The sequence below is a fragment of the Electrona antarctica genome (assembly GCF_951216825.1).
Source record: "Electrona antarctica genome assembly, chromosome: 6".
Taxonomy (NCBI): domain Eukaryota; kingdom Metazoa; phylum Chordata; class Actinopteri; order Myctophiformes; family Myctophidae; genus Electrona; species Electrona antarctica.
In genome coordinates this window covers 24,876,716-24,897,301 of record NC_136811.1, presented here as the reverse complement: position 1 = coordinate 24,897,301, position 20,586 = coordinate 24,876,716, and the positions used below count along the sequence as shown (strand labels likewise).

Genomic DNA, 20,586 nt, shown 5'->3' with positions numbered 1-20,586 from the left:
TGGGGAGTCCGTCTGCAAGGACTCTGGCAGTGGATTGGAATGCTTGGTCCTGGCATGATGGAAAACAAATGGAGCAGAAATGACAGTGCTTGGAGTAAAGGTACAGGATAGTAGTACATGATAGATAGGCAAGGACTTCATAAAACATTCCTTTCTGAATTAGTATGGTGAGATGGAAGCAACCACAGCATAATGTTGAATAATGCAAATGCAAAAAAAATATTTTATATAGCATGTTATGTAGAGAGATGATCTTATAGTTTTATAGTTTCGATGTACAGATTATTGATTTTCTTTGGATATTCTACTGTTAGACTGATGATAGATTATTGGTTTACTTATGATCCTAGATGACCATTTCTATGCATTTGATGCATTACCTTGCGTTATCCTTGCTTAATGTAAATCGCTCTGGATTAAAAATCAATACAAATATTATTGGGAAAAAAAGTCTGCTAAATGCCTAAATTGTAAATGAGAAATTCACAACTCTAGACAAGTCCAGGTGTGCCTTCTGATTGTGTGACAAATGGGGCCTGCGTTAGTTCATACAGCGAGGGACATGCGAGTCTGAATGCCTCAGCTCTGTAATCAGATGTCAATCAGCTGATTGCTTCAATCAGCCTAGCATCCTATTCCTCATTCACATCTCAGCTGACACATCCATACTCCAATCAGAGCTCACGCTCTTAACAGAGCGCTTCCTTTCATTTCGGCTCTCGGCTACACTACAGCTGCTCCATTGCTTCACAGACACTGCTGCTGCACGAACGCTTGAGTTGCCCTCCACCAACCTAGCTTCCACATTTTGATCTGAGTCCTGTCTGAACCACATATTCTTATTGCAATATACCTGTATACAACTATACAAAAAGTGATGATGTATATTTTTTATAACTCTCACAACTTTCTATAGATGTTTCATTTAAAAGCCTTAAAGTATGTGTTTCCTGTGTAAACAGATTCCTTTGTTTACAGTGTTGAGTTACAAAAATGTGTGCTGAAAATAGATCTACAGGCTCACAGTGGATCATATGTTCTGATTTTGTAGTTCAGCTATTTTCAGCGCTTGACTCCATCATACGGCAAAGTATACATTCTCAGTTAAAGGGGTTTACGGTTAAAGTTCGCTTTACCAACTTGTGAGGAATTCTCTGAGATCTGTCTGGACTTGCTCTTTGAAATTCTGAAATGTCTATTAAATACTATCTGGTTGTGTTTGTTGGATATGAGCTGATCACGCAAGTTTCTCCGGTCAGAGAGAGATTTCGTGACACCAAGGTACATTTAACAAATTAGCAGTTTATTCTCCATTAATCCATGAGCCATGGTTTCTACAAGTCAAAGCAAGGAAATGGAATACATTAGCAACTAGCTAAGCAAAGAAATGGAATACATTAACATCTGATATTAAGACCAAACATTGACCACATGAATGACTATATTGCTAAGTAAATGAAGTATAACTACGATCAACATATGGCAACAGAAAATACAGAGCACTGGGCATTTATACACTAGAACATTGTATTATGGCAAAGTACTCGACATATTATGGCAAAGTAATCAGCATATTGAATCAAAGCACAATACAATCAAGACAGAACAAAGTCTTACATAGTTAAAGTACGCATGGCTGCCTGGGTTGGAGTTGAAGAGTAGACTCTGTGGGCCAAATTCACAACGGAAATATACGACCAGGTGTAAATGAAATGCGTAATGATATTCATTGTATTTATCCGTCTGATAAATCTCACGAGTCATTCACCAAAGGTGGCGGAATGACTTAATCTGTGCGGATCGCCCGTCTTATCTCATTTCGACTCTTTCCCAAGCGATTCACCTGGTGTCGCCTGGTATAATTGAACATCCACGCCCATTCCACGCCATATAGCGTGTGAAAACGTGTACGTCACCAAGAGGGGGGCGGCGTCTGAAAAGCTAGGGGTGGCCCTCTCGTGGGCATTAAATTCTAGCCCACATCACTCAGAATAGAGGGACGGTGGTATGTTTTTGTAAATATTGAGCTCGTTCTTGGTGACAACATAGTGCACCAACACCAGGATGGATAGAAAGAACGTCGGGCCCAAATACATTACAAGGACAATGTTGTGAACAAACACGGCTGTGCTTAGATACTTTGTTGAACGTTATGTCTCTGCGCCCGTGAGATCCAAGCCATTCCACGTCTTTTTGTAAACTCGTCAATCTGGGTTCCTTGATGCTGTCTCCATGCTGGAAAGCTGAACATCTAATTGCGTTTTCTGGCTCATTCCCTCGACGTGACCTGCTGTGGCACTTATTTACTGAGCAAGTCTGCACCATTGTGAGGTCAGTTTAAAAAAAGAACGTATACAAGCACACTGGATAGTCGCTCAATGTAAACAAACCAGACAAGCCAACAAGTATGGCGGATTGGCGGCCGCTACCACGTGACACATATGTTGACGCCCCCTCCAGGAGATTTTGGTACACCCTATAAGGCAACAGGAAATATCTTTCCTCGGGTGAAAAACGTCACCACAGCCGAGTTTACAACGGTGAACGCGGTGGTCCGCGATGCACCGCACTGCATGCATGAACTGGCAGATCTGCTTATTTTGACAGGCGAGTGCCGTGAGTCTCTCGCAATGTCCACTGACTGAAGGTTTAAAAAGTATAGGCTATTCTCATAACGCAACTAGTTAATGTATTGATTTAAGTAGGCCTAATTTCAAGCTCAGGACCAAGGCTATACTTGGCTTTATATTATAAAAGCCCTTTGGAACAATTGCACACTCGCCTTTGCAGAAGTAAAAAAGATATCCGATATTTTTTTTTTAACAGAGCTGCAACGACGCAACGTGACACTCCTTGCTGAACGTCACGTTAATAAGTTAACTGATGTTTTAAGTTACTTTCACGATAATAACTGAAACTGAATAAATAAAGGTGAAATGAAAAGTTCATACTCTCAGCAAATGTATAACTTATTTAATGATATATATATTTTTTAATTTTAATATATATTTTAATTTAATTATCTATTTCATCATTGTTAAGCATTGAGTGTTAGTATGAAGGATAACAAGAGTGCCACTGCACTGCGAGGTACACTTAATAAAGGAATTAATATCACATAAATAAATGTTCCTTTTATCGGAATCAAGCGACTGTGTGGAATCTGTGATCGGGATCAGAGCCAACACGCCTGAGCGGAGCACCCCTATATTCACAAGTGGCAAATACCTTGTTCCAGTGTTCACTCACAGCACCAGTTTTTATCAGCTGAACAAACATTTGAACTTAGCCCCAGTGCTCTGGTATTTTTTGTAGTGAAGAATAATCCTTGCTGACGTTATTATAACTAATTTTCTTCCAAATCCGCTCTTTTATTCTTATAGGATTTTAATAGAGGCACCAGCTACTGGCTGTGTTTTAATAGAGGCACCAGCTACTGGCTGTGTTTTAATAGAGGCACCAGCTACTGGCTGTGTTTTAATAGAGGCACCAGCTACTGGCTGTGTTTAATAGAGGCACCAGCTACTGGCTGTGTTTTAATAGAGGCACCAGCTACTGGCTGTGTTTAATAGAGGCACCAGCTACTGGCTGTGTTTAATAGAGGCACCAGCTACTGGCTGTGTTTAATAGAGGCACCAGCTACTGGCTGTGTTTAATAGAGGCACCAGCTACTGGCTGTGTTTAATAGAGGCACCAGCTACTGGCTGTGTTTAATAGAGGCACCAGCTACTGGCTGTGTTTAATAGAGGCACCAGCTACTGGCTGTGTTTAATAGAGGCACCAGCTACTGGCTGTGTTTAATAGAGGCACCAGCTACTGGCTGTGTTTAATAGAGGCACCAGCTACTGGCTGTGTTTAATAGAGGCACCAGCTACTACTGGCTGTGTTTAATAGAGGCACCAGCTACTGGCTGTGTTTAATAGAGGCACCAGCTACTGGCTGTGTTTAATAGAGGCACCAGCTACTGGCTGTGTTTAATAGAGGCACCAGCTACTGGCTGTGTTTAATAGAGGCACCAGCTACTGGCTGTGTTTAATAGAGGCACCAGCTACTGGCTGTGTTTAATAGAGGCACCAGCTACTGGCTGTGTTTAATAGAGGCACCAGCTATACTGGCTGTGTTTAATAGAGGCACCAGCTACTGGCTGTGTTTGTTGTGTTTTAATAGAGGCACCAGCTACTGGCTGTGTTTGTTGTGTTTTAATAGAGGCACCAGCTACTGGCTGTGTTTGTTGTGTTTTAATAGAGGCACCAGCTACTGGCTGTGTTCACCAGCTACTGGCTGTGTTCACCAGCTACTGGCTGTGTTCACCAGCTACTGGCTGTGTTCACCAGCTACTGGCTGTGTTTAATAGAGGCACCAGCTACTGGCTGTATTTAATAGAGGCACCAGCTACTGGCTGTATTTAATAGAGGCACCAGCTACTGGCTGTGTTTAATAGAGGCACCAGCTACTAGCTGTGTTTAATAGAGGCACCAGCTACTGGCTGTGTTTGCGATAAGCCCAGAGTAGTCATAAACCCATTAGAGAACAGTGGAGCTTTGTTGGAACGGCAGCTTCGCCTGATTTCATATTTCTGAAATGAGTTATCGAAGGGCTTATCAAGGGATTTCTAGCAAATATTTAGTGGGCTTTAATAGAATTGTATGTATCATTGTGTAGGTGAGGTGTAACAATCAAACCACGATACCTTGATAAAGAAAAACCTTCTGAAAACCTTATTCTAACTTCACACAAAACTAGCTTAATGGCATAATGGGAAAATAAGAAATCCTCAGTAGTCAATCATACACTGGTGGTTATCTGCCAGGTAGAAGGCCTGTGTGTGTCTGTGTCTATAGCTAATCTCGCTGGAACGATCAGTGCTAGACTTGTGCTGCACGCAGCCAGTAGGCCAAGGAAGTCACACCACCAGGCCAATGTCGCTGACAGAGACCCTTAAACCCTAACTCAGGCATTCCCAAACTGTGGTTGGTGTGCACCCCTTGTGGTGCACGAACGCTCTCTAGGGCGTGCGCGACATGAAAATGGTAATGACGGTTTTATGGTGTTATTTAAAGATGGAGTGCCATGATTTTTGTATACTTCATTAGACCCATTGGTGTGGTTATGTGCAATGATGTCTTCCCTTTGTATTTAGGGTTTCTTCCTGGAGGCTGAAAGCTTGACAGTCAAACGTGCCAATGAAAAAAAACAGAGTGATATAGTGACATCACAATATCATCATCTCCCCTAACTCCTCCCCCTTTATCATACAACAACAGCTGTGGGTGCGGCTTCAGTTCAGGTGGATCACCACCCACTGGCACCCACCAGGCAAACCAGGCATACGAACTGGTTGCCGTGTCTACATAAAAACAACATTTTAACATACTGTACACTTTTTTGAAAACAGTCTTCCTCCTTATATAATACTGTAATAATACCTGATGATCATGTTTTAGGGTGGGAAAAAACACGGCACTCCATCTTTAACACAATCATCACAATCCGGTTAAACACAGCTGTACAGAGATGTATAGAGCTGCGGGAGATGGGAGTGCAGAATGCAGCTCTGTCTCTCAGATCAGTGACATTCCTCCCTGCAGCCCCCCCCCCCCTCCCACATACACCAGCACAGCGACAGTCTCAGTCTCAACACAGTCTCTCAACCAAGACAATACAACTCACGTTGTCCAGTGTGCTGCCCATGCTCCAGGGAATCCGTTAGGGCCTAACTGGTTCCCTGGAGCAGTTAAAATAGCCACCCGATGCTCCTAATGCCTGATTTATATAGGTTGCGTGTGCGACACTGGCGCACAGCTATGTATAAATCACCTTTAATAGTTAGGACGGGTAAATGCAGAGGATCAATTTCATGTACAGTATATGCAAATATATCTGGCAAATACACAAACAACAACTTAAGGGGACACAATTATTATTATTGTTGTGAGAATCAAAAAGAGAGACTGCTTCCAGCTGATTCTATGTGCATGCAGCCATTCATGACATTTGAGCATCAATCAGACCATTCTGCCTGAGTTGTACTTATTTGCAGGCCAGCGTCCGCCCACCGACAATAGCCGATCTATTTTGTACTTTGTAGATCAACTATGTTCTGGCACGCAGCTGCACAACTCAGGCCTTTACTGGAGCCATGGGTGCGACTGGCGTGGCTGTGCCTGTGCAGGGCGGCTCCTCAGCCAGGAACACAGCTGCTAGGCAACAAATCCCATCAATGGTACCAATGCGGTGCGGTAATCTCACATACAACATGTCTCTGGAGAGGTTGACCAGCCGTGATCTGAGTGATGTGGCTGGAAACGAAGCTCCCACCATAAGTTATTTCTCACATGCATTTGTAGAGGGAGAGCGACATATAGACACACATGTGTCACATCAAGTCAAATCCGTTTTTTTTCCCTTCTCAAATCCAATCTTTTGGCACGGTCATTCACACTACCGTTTGCAAGTGACCAGATCCGATCTGTGCATTCAGACTGATTTTAACAACTCGACGCAAAGCCGCCCTGTGTGAGGCTGCGTCGACATATCTGCTTTGGTTACCGTGGTAACCAACAACAATCTGACATTGCAGATAAGATAGGATTTTCTTTGTAGCTTCATGTCGCTGGCTTCCATTGACAATGAATGGTAGACTGCATCGTTGCGTCTGACCGTGTGAACGCAACATAACAGAGTTTAGTTTTGGTCAAGTCTCACTTGCTAATTATCAGAAGGTTCGTAAACAGATATTATGCAGATCATTGTGCTCTGAACTGACCCTTGAACTCTCTGCATTATATTTATTCATTATTCATTCCACTGTTGTTTTTGCACCTGTCCTAGTGTTGTAACTGCACTCTGCTGTCCCACCAAACTAAATTCCTAACATGTGTACATGTCATGGCAATAAATAAGACTTCTGATTCTGATTGCCATAGTTTGATTACTACAGATTGACTGAGAGTGAGACCCTTAATACAATGACGGGGGCATGTTCTTTTGACCCCAAGCTAATTTAAGCAAACTAGACCTGTACGTGCCCGTCGGCCACCGGCCTACTTGAGAATGATGCAACCCGGGAACCTAATAATACCCATTGTGAACTTGTCATAGCACCCGTTTTAACTGTCTGTCTGTGTCCCACATGGAGATCTCTGTATCTGTCTGTCTGCCTGTGTCTGAACAGTGCAAACTGACTGAAAAGTTTATTGCCATTTCTACCCACGCACAAGTCTGTGATGTACTGGATGTATCTGCTGCTAATTATATCTGCTGCAAATGTTTCTCTACCTGCACGAGAAACATCTCTGCCTCAGTCATTTTATTACTTTTTAACTATACACCACCACTATATATTATATTTTAATAATAATAATAATAATAATGGCTTGAATTTATATAGCGCCTTTCATGAACCCAAGGACGCTTTGCAAAATGAACCACCAACAAACAACTATATGCCATAAGCTTGTCAGAATAGGTGCAATAATATATCATATATCAGCAATAATATGTCAACATTTTAATGACCTTTTTATTTTTGGTATGGGTAAAATGCTCCCAAAAAAAGTAGTCTCTGTGACACATCTAGGGGCTGCAATCTGCATTCAAAGATTTTGTTATTGGTCGCAAATCGACCAATGACATTTCATTTCATTTATTTTTTTCATTTCATTTATTTAACTCACGACCATGATCACATGGTATGGAGCACAGATTAATAAAAGTATACAATCAAAAGTATACAATACATTACACAATATACAGACAGGCTTTCACTATTTGAACAGTGGAAGAACATTTTACAGAAAAAGCACCCAATTTATAGATTACTTTTTGTTTTTCAGATTTTAGTAATGCAATTAATTAATTTAAACGTGACAGACTGCATGCAACTAACTTGTAACTTTTATTTTTGTAGAAGAGGCAAACTAATATTGTTTATGCTGTTTGCTTTGATTGAATAATTGATTGAACACATACGTTGTACTATGATTTGATTTGGGTGTGTTGACTGTGTTCTAAATAAAGTGTTAGTGATGATTATCGGGTATTAATTTAATCTGAGGTCTTCCTCCTCCATCACTCTGAAAGTGTCCACCAAGGGGGTCAAGAGCCTTCAGCCGCTCTGCCCCTCACCTCTGGAACTCCCTCCCCCCTGTTTTTTAGAAACATAGACTCTATCACCATTTTCCAAACTCACCTCAAAACCCACCTGTTTAGGCAGACATATGGCTGACCTCTGTTGTCTTCTGCTGCAAGCTGTACCTTAGTTATGTTTTGCTTTTAACTGTTTGTATAAACTGTTTTAACCTGTTGTATGGCGAACTTGAGTGCCCTGAAAGGCGCCTTATATTGTTATTATTATTACCATGTCTGTGCTCGGACAACAACAACACATTACAGCTGTGGAGGGCTACACTTCCTGGTTGGTCAGAGGGCGCATTTCTCTGGCACCAGCGCAACACCTCCCCCTAGATGGCTGGACAGTATTGTGTTAACTGCATCAGACACTAGGTCAACAATACGGTCGTGGCGAGCAATATACACATTCTTGTATGCACTACTGTACTGTAGTTTACTGCCTATAACCGTCTACAGTAGTGGTTCCCAACCTTTTTTGCGATTTGTGGCCCGCTTCGCTTACTTCAGAGTTCAAACATTGTCTATAGTTGCCTATGCCAGCGATTCAGAGCGTTTTCACTAACCTTTAAAAACCACACCTGTGTGAACTGAGCGGTGCAGCTATGCTGTTATTGCAAACCCCAGGTCACACAGCGCTAGCCGCCCAACAGTGCCATCCCAGGTCATAGAGTGCTACTTCAACTGTCCGTGCTGAAATGGACATACACACACACACACACACACACACACACACACACACACACACACACACACACAGCTGCATATTGTAGTGGCTAGGCACCGCTCAAAAATCATAGAATATTATTCTTCACACCGATCCACCCGCCAATCGATTTGAAAGACGCAGTAGAGTCTTGTAGAGTCAGGGAAAGATATTGTGCCGTTGCGATAATCCATTCCATAGTTATGGACAGTTGAATGTGGCTTGTTTTTGCCCCAAACCACCAGAAAGCAGAGAAACATTGATTGTTATAAATCTTTTAGTGTTATCCAAAATCTTGTCATCATTACATTGGCAATATGAACCTTGGAAGAATATGACGAGAAATCTTGTCATTGGCAAGCAATAAGGCTGCGTTTTAAAAGCATTTTTTGTTTAACGATCGGTATACTTTTCTGTTAAGGATTCCTCAGTTCCTCTTTATCAGTATCACAATGAAAACACATTTTTCAAGGTTTATAGAATATCATCAGCCACCTGCAATATACGCATGGCCCACCAGTGAGCCCTGGCCACAGGTTGGTAATTGCTGATCTATCAGTGATTAGAGTGAAGGATACTACAACTTAGTTTTAAGGGGCAGCAACATGGCTCCCAGAGGACAACCCACACAGTAAAATCCTCAATGTTTTTTTCATCCACTTAAACTCAGAGTGCACAGACAAATTTAACCGAATCCGAAATTATATTTGTATCCTCTCAGAGTTAAATAAACACTGCAGATTGTGACTATGTGATACACAGTTCGTCTGTAGGCCTTTATGACCCTGCTCCCCACTGCATGAGCTGGCCCTGATATTTTAAGAGGATCTTTAATGGTTGTAATATTGTTGGGCCTGGCGTGCTGTGACCGCTGTGTGTTTGGCGGGCATAAATAAAGGTGTTTATGTCCCCTCATATGCCTGCCAAGGCCAACTAGCTAGTGTCATTTCTATTTTCTAAACACTGTGTCAAAGACAAACAACTATGGTCTGCTCACAGGTTCAAATGGGTCCAAATCGTGTGTGTGTGTGTGTGTGTGTGTGTGTGTGTGTGTGTGTGTGTGTGTGTGTGTGTGTGTGTGTGTGTGTGTGTGTGTGTGTGTGTGTGTGTGTGTGTGTGTGTGTGTGTGTGTGTGTGTGTGTGTGTGTGTGTGTGTGTGTGTGTGTGTGTGTGTGTGTGTGTGTGTGTGTTCTGCACAGAGAAGAGTGTATGCCTTTCTGTACACACGCATCCGCGTGACATGATATGTTTGTTTGCCATGATTGTGACATGCTTATTCCTGTGCAATATGATGAATGATTTTGACGCACGTCTGAATGTGAGCGTGTGTTGCTTTGTATGCAAACAGCTCAGTCAGTCCGCTGGAGGCCCTTCTAGGTCTGAGATGACCCGACCGTTATCTTCACCATCGTACCGCAGTGGTTCTCAAACCTTTTCATTTCAAGGACCTCCATAACTCAGAGTTACAGACCCGTAAGAGTCCATTTGGAACCCCCTGGAACCAACTTTGACGTACTGTGATCACTTAATACGTCAAATGGGGGTGGCCATAACTGAATGGCTGAATGGTCGTCTGGGTAATAAGAGGGTCTCTGGTTTGTCCCCCCGGCCCTGGTCTATGTGTCCAAATGTCCCATATAATTCTTTAGCATACATTGAACCCCTGTTGTTCTATAAGAGTCTTTCCAGTAGAAATGACCACTCTGGGGTGTGGTACTTTATTTTGTAAATATAGAGTTCACCCCCATGCTCGCGCTCTCTCTCTCTCTCTCTCTCTCGTACACACACACACACACACACACACACACACACACTCTTTCTCTCTCACAGCTGTATGTTTATGTGGGTGTAGGCATTCATTAACCTTTGAGTTGTAGTCTTGTTAGGTTGTGTTTACATTTGCGCTGCGGCAGCGCTTCAATATGGCATAAGTCTCGCGTTGATCCCGCCTCTAGCGGCCTCATACAGCCGCATACAGCTCCGGACAGAATTGGACCGGAGTACATCATCTCTGCCTGAGAGTTCCCAGACTCTCCCTGCTGGAAGAATGCAAATGTTGTCCAGCAGGGGGAGTGGTTTCACCAGACTAGGCATTCATAGGGGTGGGGTAATCAAGTACTATACAGCAGTGGTTCCCAAAGTCGGGTCTGCGAAATAATTAAAGATGGGCTTTTGGATAGAAATGAAACTGACTCCATGCAGTCACTTTCAGTTAGAGTGCTGCAGAGGCTGAGTGTCTGTGACTGTGACCAGCTGATGGTCGTTGACGCTAATTGATGCATCAAGGAAGGCAATTATGTTTCTGCACTGTCAAATAGGTCTACATCTATTCTAAGATAGCATCTTAAATAAATGTTGTTAATGTGTTGTGACTTTGATTGAAAAGTTTTAATACAAATAGTTCCAATGGCATCTAAATGTTAGGTTGCAAATATGCTTATCGGTGTTGCGAGGATGAGGGGGTACCGTCAAATGAACACTCCAGGTTTGACTGTAGCTAGTCCTGGTCTAGCCCGTGCATGCGGCTCATAGTAGCCTTGGAGGCTCAAAATGTTGTTGGGCAGAAACCTTGTATCTCCATATTTAAACTTTGTATGCTTATTCGTATATCTACACAAAAGTAGGAAGAATAGCCAATCTATTCCTCACAACGTGGCACATTGTGAGCTTGGAGATTTGTTTTTAAGCGAAAGTGGTTAATTGTGTCTTTCTTTGATAGATACTAATAACAAGAGCTTATGACTAAATACTATATTGGGTCCATTGGAGCACACCACACGTTACGGACATACATGGTTTCCAATCGATGGCGACGATGTCTGGCCTTGCATGCACTTTGTGTCCTGGTGGTTTGCAGCTCTTTAGCTCTCCATGCAGGATCTATAAGTGGCTGCTCCAGCTTACCTGGGTCTATTAATACTGCCAGATTAACCACCTGCGATTCACAGGCACATGTGATGCAGCACATCGACACGTTTTCAGGAAAGGTTCCTGGAAGGGCACAGGTTAGTTTTAGTTCGAGCGTTGCATAGCGAAACACTGCCATTGCCATTTATACAGAGTGGAGTGTGGATATTGCCATACAATATTATTGCGATTAACGATTTAAATGTGTTGTTGGCATTTGAACATTGGAATTTTGGTAAAAAGATTACTTGTATATAATATAAATAATATTTGATGCATTGATACCCGATGTCTTTCTGATACTGTAGTATCATAACATCATCATAACAGCTATTGATGTGTCAGTGTTCTACTATACAGAGCTTGTCTCCCCCTAGTGGGATTCATGGACACTACAGTAGGCTGTAGTGTAATTGAATGGGGATTGGGGACCATACAGGTATGTGGTGGTACTGAACACATCTTCTCTTTTTCTAACGAATTGAATGAGGGATTCACTCAACAATACAGCTTGTGAGACAGTAAGTTTTGCTCAAAGATTTCCAGATTTATAAATTAAGATATGATGCATTATTAAAGTTGCATTGTGTAGTTGCAAGTATTTTCCTTTTGAGTTTGCTTCCAGCTTTGATACAGCCTGCTCATGAAGTGAGTCCAAAGTGCTTTGATGATAGACCCCCCCCCCACCCCATGGATGTAGCCTTTTCAAAGCATAATATTGGATCCATGTGGTGAATTTAGAATGGACCCTGACAGTGCAGTGCCTCTGCTGTGAACTCCAGTGCTAAAAGTTGAAGAGTGTTTCGGGCAGGTTCATACTTGTCCCTGTTATCCCTGGAGATTTAGCTGCAACCGCAGGACAATGTACGTAGTCAAGACAGCCCTGCTGATTCAGCACTCCTGCAGAACTGGTTACCGATGTGTGTGTGTGTGTGTGTGTGTGTGTGTGTGTGTGTGTGTGTGTGTGTGTGTGCGTGCGTGTGTGCGTTTGTGTGTGCGTGCGTGTGCGTGCGCCTTAAGGTGGTGTACCGCCAGCCTAGAGAGTTCAAGGGTTCAGATCCCAGCCAAATGAAAAAAGAAACTGAAATAGAGACAGGAAAGTCCCAACTATATTTAGATTCTCTCTCTCTCTCTCTCTCTCTCTCTCTCTCTCCAACTCTGCTCTCGGTCTATCTTTCTCTCTCTAAGTCTATTTAACAGTAGGGCAATAGATTCATTGTCCTCTCTTAGGAATTTAAGTTCTGTTCCATTTAGTTCTGTTTTTCTTTTCTGGTTTGCTCTGGTTGATAATTTGTGCTCTGCTCCTCTACTTGTCTTTTAACTTGGTGTTAAAAAAAACGTATTCATTAAAGGGATATTTTACTTTCAAAATTTGTTTGGGTAATTTTATTGTCTACTCAGGCTTTTGTGAACACCCCAGACAGTTTTTAAGTTTCTCGTTCAGTATTTACTATTTAGATACCGTATTTGATATTAATTTTATCAGACACGCACCTTCATATACAAACCCATTGTAACTTGAACTCCATTTTAACCATGTTAACACTTATACCGCCATTGGCCGAGATCTACGTCAATTAAAGCTCATTATTTAATAAAGCCCTCAACGCCATTGCCGTAGATCCATGGCAATTGCGCTTTTATATCGCTTTCGATCGATCAAGTCATATGCTACTTACACAGGATCGCGACATTAAAATCATTGTGGCCATAATCACCCATTCTATCCGTTTCTTTCAATCGCCTGTATCTCCTATTTCTTGTCCCAGATGGCATTTTTGGTCAAAACAAGGTTTATTCCAGGGCCCAGAGCAGACGATGCAATCCTTCTGCATCATGTTAAAGCAGCGCCCGCGGCAAACATGGAACGATACAGCATCGTCACACAACCCAACATAAGTTCACAACATCCGGTCTAGATTTTTGGCTATTCAAAATAAGAGCTGAACAGGGAAAAAAGCTGGCGTGAATGTCAATAAATTGTCAATAAATGTGTTAAAAATAAAAAAGAAGTGTTAAACTAATCAAAAACACCCGTTCTTGGTTCTGGTGACTCATACTGCTCTCCTAATATGTGAGGTGGACACTTTTCTTCGATTTCTTTTTTCATTTCTCTTATTAAATGTTTTTTATTGTATTTATTTTTCAACCACCCCCCCCCCCCCCCAACACACAAACACACACACACACACACGGTCACTCACGTATTAGGAGGTCAGTATGAGTCACCAGAACCAAGGACGGGTGTTTTGATGAATCTATGGTGGATAAATGGAGTTTGGAGTTAACAATGCGTTTGTATAAAGGAGGCGTGACTAATAAAAAAAATATAACAAAATAGTGAATCAAGCAACCTAAAAACTTGCTCGGGTGTTCACACAAGCCTGAGTACATGATAAAATGATCCAAATCTTTTTTTTTAAGTGAAATATCCCTTTAACCCTTAGTTGTCCCAGCAAATTAACTTTTAAATAATTCTAACTATAACAGACGGCTCTCTTTCTCTTCCAGAGGACGACGTGGATCTGGAGGCCTTGGTGAATGACATGAACTCTTCATTCGAGAGCCTGTACTCGAACTGCAGCGGTAAACAACAGCCGGAATCGGTGCCACTCCTGCACAACGGACAGAGCTCCTCCTCCTCCCCCTCGCACTATCACCATCACCACTACCATCATCACAGCCAGCAGCAGCCGCGGCTGGGTCAGCAGTCCCCCGCCCAAGACACCACCTCCTCCTCGCCCTCGGACGCCACCCCTCGACACAGCGTCAGGCGCTCACAGCCCATGCACATCCTCGCTGTCAGGTAGCTATTATATCCAATAATAGCCTAAAAGGGCCATTCACACTGAGCTTTATAACTTTACAACTGCAGCCAGCCAGTGGTGTTGTTGAGCAGCCTGCACCGCTCTGTTCACACGGGTGTGATTTTTCTCATTGCTTGGTCCCGTCTTATCGCTGCTTGCAGCTATATTCATTATTATATATATTTTTTGCTACAATGTCCGAAGAACAAGGACAAAGATTTTTACTCTTGTGTACACATGATGTAACGATAAAGAAAAGTTGCACCTTTGCATGCAAACATGACATGGATACTATATTGACACACACACACACACACACACGCTCCTATGCTTTCGTTCCCCATCTCTAAAGGAATCTTTTTCACCATCCTCCCTCTGCACTCTGGGTAATTGAGTTCAACGTTTCACCCGTGCTCATTATGCGTAGCCTTCCAATGACCTGTTATCATATTGTCACTCTTTTCGTCCAGCAGGAAAGGGAGGAAGTTAAAATTCTCTTTTATTTCAGTGCAGAGTGCAAATGTCTCTCTTTGTTTAAGACTACTAACCAATAATCCCCTCGAGGCTGCTGTTAAATGCATGAAAGCATGGGCTTTCATACACGCACGCACGCACGCACGCACGCACACACACACAGGCACAGACACACATTTCTTCTCTCTGAAGAGTATTTGGCAGAACCACAGGGGGAATGGTTGGGTACACGCACAGTTAAAATCCTCAGTGTTAATGTAACTCTGGGATTGTACAAATGGAACCAAATGTGTCCCATTTGTATGATCTCTCTCTCTCACTTACCACACACACACACACACACACACACACACACACACACACACACACACACACCCAGTCTCCCACACACATGCGCACAATCATACAGACATACAGAGTCAGGCACTGAAGTTATTATTCAGTGCTGACCTCTGGATAACCCTGCTCTGTAGCTCAAATGGGATGACATCAAAAGGCCTGTTCCCTTTTGAACCCACTGGGTTCTACACTGCAGAGACAACGTTACAGAGGGAGAGAGAGGGGGGTGGGGGGTGCAAAAGCCAGAGAAAAAGATGGAGCCAGATAGCTATATCTAGAATTTCACAAACTGACCAACCCAATAGTTCTCACAGAAGTTTCTGTTGGACTGGTAATGGTCTTTTCTAGGGGTGTAACGGTACATTTTAACAGGGATACGATGCGTGTCATGATGCATGGTTGACGATACCATACATGGACGATATTGGTTCATTATGGCGATACGATACGATTGAATGAATTGAATTCGATACAGTAACTATTTAGCAAAGAAATTAAATCTGCGTGAAACATGTGGATGGTGCAGGGTTTTTAAGGGAAAATGTATGAATATGGATATAAATAAGTAAACAGTGATTCTCTGGCAAATACATAGACATTATATTTGAACACATAGACAAACCTGCACCTTGAGATGAACACAGAGAATACACACATTCGATAGACTAAGTGTAGTGATATTGAATGGAAAAGTAATTAAATAAACCCCTCTTTTTCTTTTTTCTTTTGCTAAATACAACGCACAAGTACCGTACTTAGTATTGATACAATCGATTATTTGCATAGCAAAACGATTTGATACCGATTATTTGCATAGCAAAATGATACGATACGATACAAAGTCAATGTTGATGTTTACATTTTTAATATACTTCAATTCTTGAAATTATAATCGATTTTTCGATGCAGTTACTATCATTACACCCTTGTCTTTTCACACGGGGAACCACACAATGCCTGTGTTCCCTGAGGTCGCACTACGCCCCTGATGATGTGAATAGACAAGTTTTTAGCGCATCGCATCAAAACTCGGGGTTGCACTGCCGTTTTCATGTGAGTACACATTCAGACATTGACAAACGTTTCACGAAGCGCGCTTCATGGAAAAAAAAAAAGCGTAACCACAGTTCAGCTGTTGTCGGGCAAGTGTTTGAGACGGGCACAAATGCGGCAAATGTTCCTCGCATGAAAATACCTTTAAACTCCACTGTCACTCTCACTGATCATGATGAGCTTATATGAGCCTATATGAGCTTATATGAGCTGCTTGAAAGTGAGGTGGTCATTTAATATTGATGAACAAATGAATTTAGCAGAAAATGACGTGTATAGGCTGCTGGGGTGTGTGACGTCCACTCGCTGCTAGAATTCATTATGGAAAGATCAGAAAGAAACAGACATGAGCCTGGATACTGTACAACTATAGTTTATTAATACCAACTGGCTCTCCCGCACAGCTTTCTGCACATGTCAAAGAGTTCTACTGTGCCTGCACCCACTCAGCTTCTTTTTTTAAAGCTATCCAGACTGCATCCTTAAAGTCATACAGTGTAACTTTTTCAATTAAACTATATATATATATATATATATATATATATATATATATATATATATATATATATATATATATATATATATATATATAATCTTTCATTGGTATATATATTTTTTAACCCATTTAGGCCTGACGTCGAAATAAAACAAACGTTCGCTCTGAAAGAATATATATTCAAAGATTTGTGCCGCATTCTTACGATTTTTCAAAAATAGCAGACCTACAAGTTCATAGCGTGCCACTCGGTGGCGCGCTATGCGCTTGTAGATCTGCTATTTTTCAATAGTTAAAGTATAACATAATGCTTAGTTAAAACACAAAGGGGTTCTTGCCCAAAATGGGTTAAATAACCATTTCACATGAGTGTTCTTTTTTTGATAACTTCTCAAAACACTATTATTAGTAACTTCCGAGTATCAATGTGTTCGCATCAAGTCTGCCTTCTTCAGGGTCCAGCCATTGCAGATGTACATTTTATTAACATACTCTACCATACAGATTGGTTAAAATCACATTTGATTCATTAAAATCAGTGCTGCTTTAAAGTTGCTCTTATATTTATATAACCAGTCCCTCTCAAAGAGGAAGTAGGCATGACCAGTTTTTGGACAGAGATGAGAGAGAAATCTGGGGGGAAGAGCAAAGAACATTAGACAGCAGAGTATCCCTTAGCATAACCAGAGGCATGCTTTTATGTTTTGTGGATTTTATTGTTGTTATTCTCATAATATCTCAGAACTAAGTTTGATAACTTTATTACCCAGCTTTTCCAGTCATCCCATGTCATGCTTTTATGTAGAGTAAAATCCTCGATGTTAATTCATCCATTTGTAACTCACAAATGTAACCAATTAAATATGTACACTCTCAGAGTTACGATTTTACAGTGTACATGGTCACATGGCTAACAGACACTGTATGACTTAGTACTTTGTATAATCAGGGGGTTTGTTTGAAGACAGGACAAAGACAGATGGCATTGTTGTCAGTTTGAGTAGGCTACATTCCTGTGACAAACTACAGAGACAATTTCTATGATGAAAATGAGATGGATAAACACCAGTCTACAAGCTGACCATTCCCTGTGCTAAACTTGAACGTGCTAACCATCATGGTTGTGTAATTCACCCCCTCCCTTCCTTCTTCTTGGTCCTGGTCCAGGAGGTTGCAGGAAGAGGAGCAGCAGCTGAGGACATCGTCTCTTCCAGCCATTCCCAACCCCTTCCCAGAGCTCTGTAGTCCAGCCAGCTCCCCTGTCCTCAGCCCTGGGTCTCTACCCACTGGAGACTCCACCAACGGCAAATATGTAAGTGACAGACTGCAAAGTTCATGGGGACCAAGTTCATGCTAGACTGGTTTCAGAGTTATTGTCTTCGTCTATGTTTTTGCACCTGTTTACACTGTCTTTGTGTGTTTCCGCTGTTTCTCGGACAATGGACCGTCACACTTTGCATGCACACTCCCAGTAGGCCAATTTATCGGCCTCATAGTGGAGCCATACAGGCCATGCCCAATTCCGCCTCTCACATTTAGCATTTTCTTCAAACACACTTTTTGGACACTATTTTCATCTTCGATGCTCTTTCTGTTTCCTGGCCAGTGTTTCCTGCAGGAAAAAGCTTTGCCTAGGGGGAGGCCAGGGGGGGGGGGGGAGTCTCAGGCGTGTGCGCAAAGCGTGAGCCGAAAACTTTTGATTAATTAATTAATACATTGAATTAATTTTGATGTCACATTTCACGTCACATTTGCATATTTGCAGTGATGTAACTAGGTTTTCAATGTAATGGCTCGCGTGGCTCTTGGCATGCATAAAGAGCGAGGCAGCAGATACTCTCTGGAGAAAAGGAGACCCCCAAGCGCATTCACGTTGATGTTGTGTGGGAATGTCCTGCATCATAAGTACTGAATCTGTTCATAAAGTAGCAGGATAAAGATGTATGCGTCCTGTGGATGCCGTGGTGGTTGGCTTAACGTGTCCTTTCAATTTCACTAGACATGTTTGGCTAGGGGCTAAAGATATTAGCCTAGGCCCCCCCAGGCAAAAAAGGTCTGCAGGAATCCCTGCAGTAGCAGTCTGGGTTTGTTGTCTTTTGGTACAGTACGTACAGTATGTATGTACAGTATGTAGCTTGACGACGAGGCCACATCAGGCTCATCTGGCGTCTGACTTTTTTATGGATTTTCAGAAAGTTAGTCATAACGGTTATTTCGCGTGTGTGTGTGTGTGTGTGTGTGTGTGTGTGTGTGTGTGTGTGTGTGTGTGTGTGTGTGTGTGTGTGTGTGTGTGTGTGTGTGTGTGTGTGTGTGTGTGTGTGTGTGTGTGTGTGTGTGTGTGTGTGTGTGTGTGTGTGTGTGTGTGTGTGTGTGTGTGTGTGTGTGTGTGTGTGTGTGTGTGTGTGTGTGTGTGCGCGCACACGGATGTCCGCATGCATGTGGTTTCCTGCATGTCACTCTGTCACTGCTAATGATCTTCACATGTGGCAAGCCAGCACTGGTTACAGTAACATACAAGTTTACTGTAATACGGGGGTGGTTTATTTCTCATAAATACTCGCCCTGCCTATAATCCTAGCTTGACTGTTATGGTACAAGACCATAGACTGCAGCTTAAGTCTGGTCACTAGCCAAGATAATAGGGCGAATTTAAAATGAGGAGCGCTGGCTGCCTGCTCGAACCTTGGTTCAGGGCCATAAATTAGATGCTAAATCCGGAGACTTGAGATATCCGGTAAATGTTTCAGGAGAGTAAGGCCTCTTGGGGAGTGGGAATGTTGTGGGCTTGAATTACTGTCTACAACATAAATCAGGCAGTAGATCAGTAATCTTGGGGTATCCCGTAAATGTTTGAATGTTATTCGAGAGTAAGGCCCTTATAATTGGGAATGTTGTTTCTTTGTAAGTGGGAATGTTGTAGGCTTGAATTACTAGCTGTGGCATAAATTAGGCACTAGATGGTCAATTTTGGTGTGTACGGTAAATAGGTTAAAGACTATGGTCCCTATGAGTGGGAATGCTTTTAGCCCTTAATTACTGGCTGTGACACCAGTTGGGCTCTGTTTCGGTAAACCAGGAGTGTCTGGTAAATGTTGAGAAACCACTTTATTAGAGTGATCTGCTTGGAGGAATGGGAATGATGTGGGCTTTTGAAAACCCCAGAGGGTCCATTAAGCGTAAAGTAGAATAGGACATGGAGATAGAAAGAGACGTAGAGAGAAAGAGAGGTGGTCTACTAGCTGAAGTACATTCAGCCAAATTTTGAAATGTTCCCACATTGCTTTTGTGATATTTCATTAAATCACAATATAAAATAGCATCAACCCTAGGAAACAACAGCTCACTCACTGAACGAGACACGTTTCCCTGCAACTGTTTGTTTTTAAGTTTTTTTTACATTTTATTTAATAAAGCTCAAATAAGTATGTTTTATTTTGTGTAAAGCAGGACTAGAACTGGCAAGCATGAATGTATTTTCATGTTCTGTTGGCTTCAAACATCACCTTACATCTGTTTAGAAGGCTCACAATGTTAAATGTGGTCATAAAGGTAAATGGTTGCTAGATATAGAAGAGAGTGGAAAGTTTTTACTGGTTTGCTTTTGCATGGACCACCAAACTGTTGCAATGAAGAAGCATTGTTGAGAAAGAGCTGTGGAAAAGTGAATTCCTGTG

General features: G+C 42.1%; 1 protein-coding gene across 5 annotated transcripts in view; it reads left to right on the top strand.

Moving 5' to 3' along the window:
• Positions 1–20,586, top strand: part of LOC306924832 (growth factor receptor-bound protein 10-like) — a 111,225-nt gene that overhangs the window by 44,408 nt on the left and 46,231 nt on the right. For all 5 annotated transcript variants that reach the window (XM_079503492.1, XM_079503493.1, XM_079503490.1 and 2 more), the window contains exons 4-5: positions 14,255–14,549; positions 18,080–18,224. In XM_079503492.1, the coding sequence (XP_079359618.1) occupies positions 14,255–14,549; positions 18,080–18,224 (440 nt within the window). The remainder of the gene's footprint in view (positions 1–14,254; positions 14,550–18,079; positions 18,225–20,586) is intronic.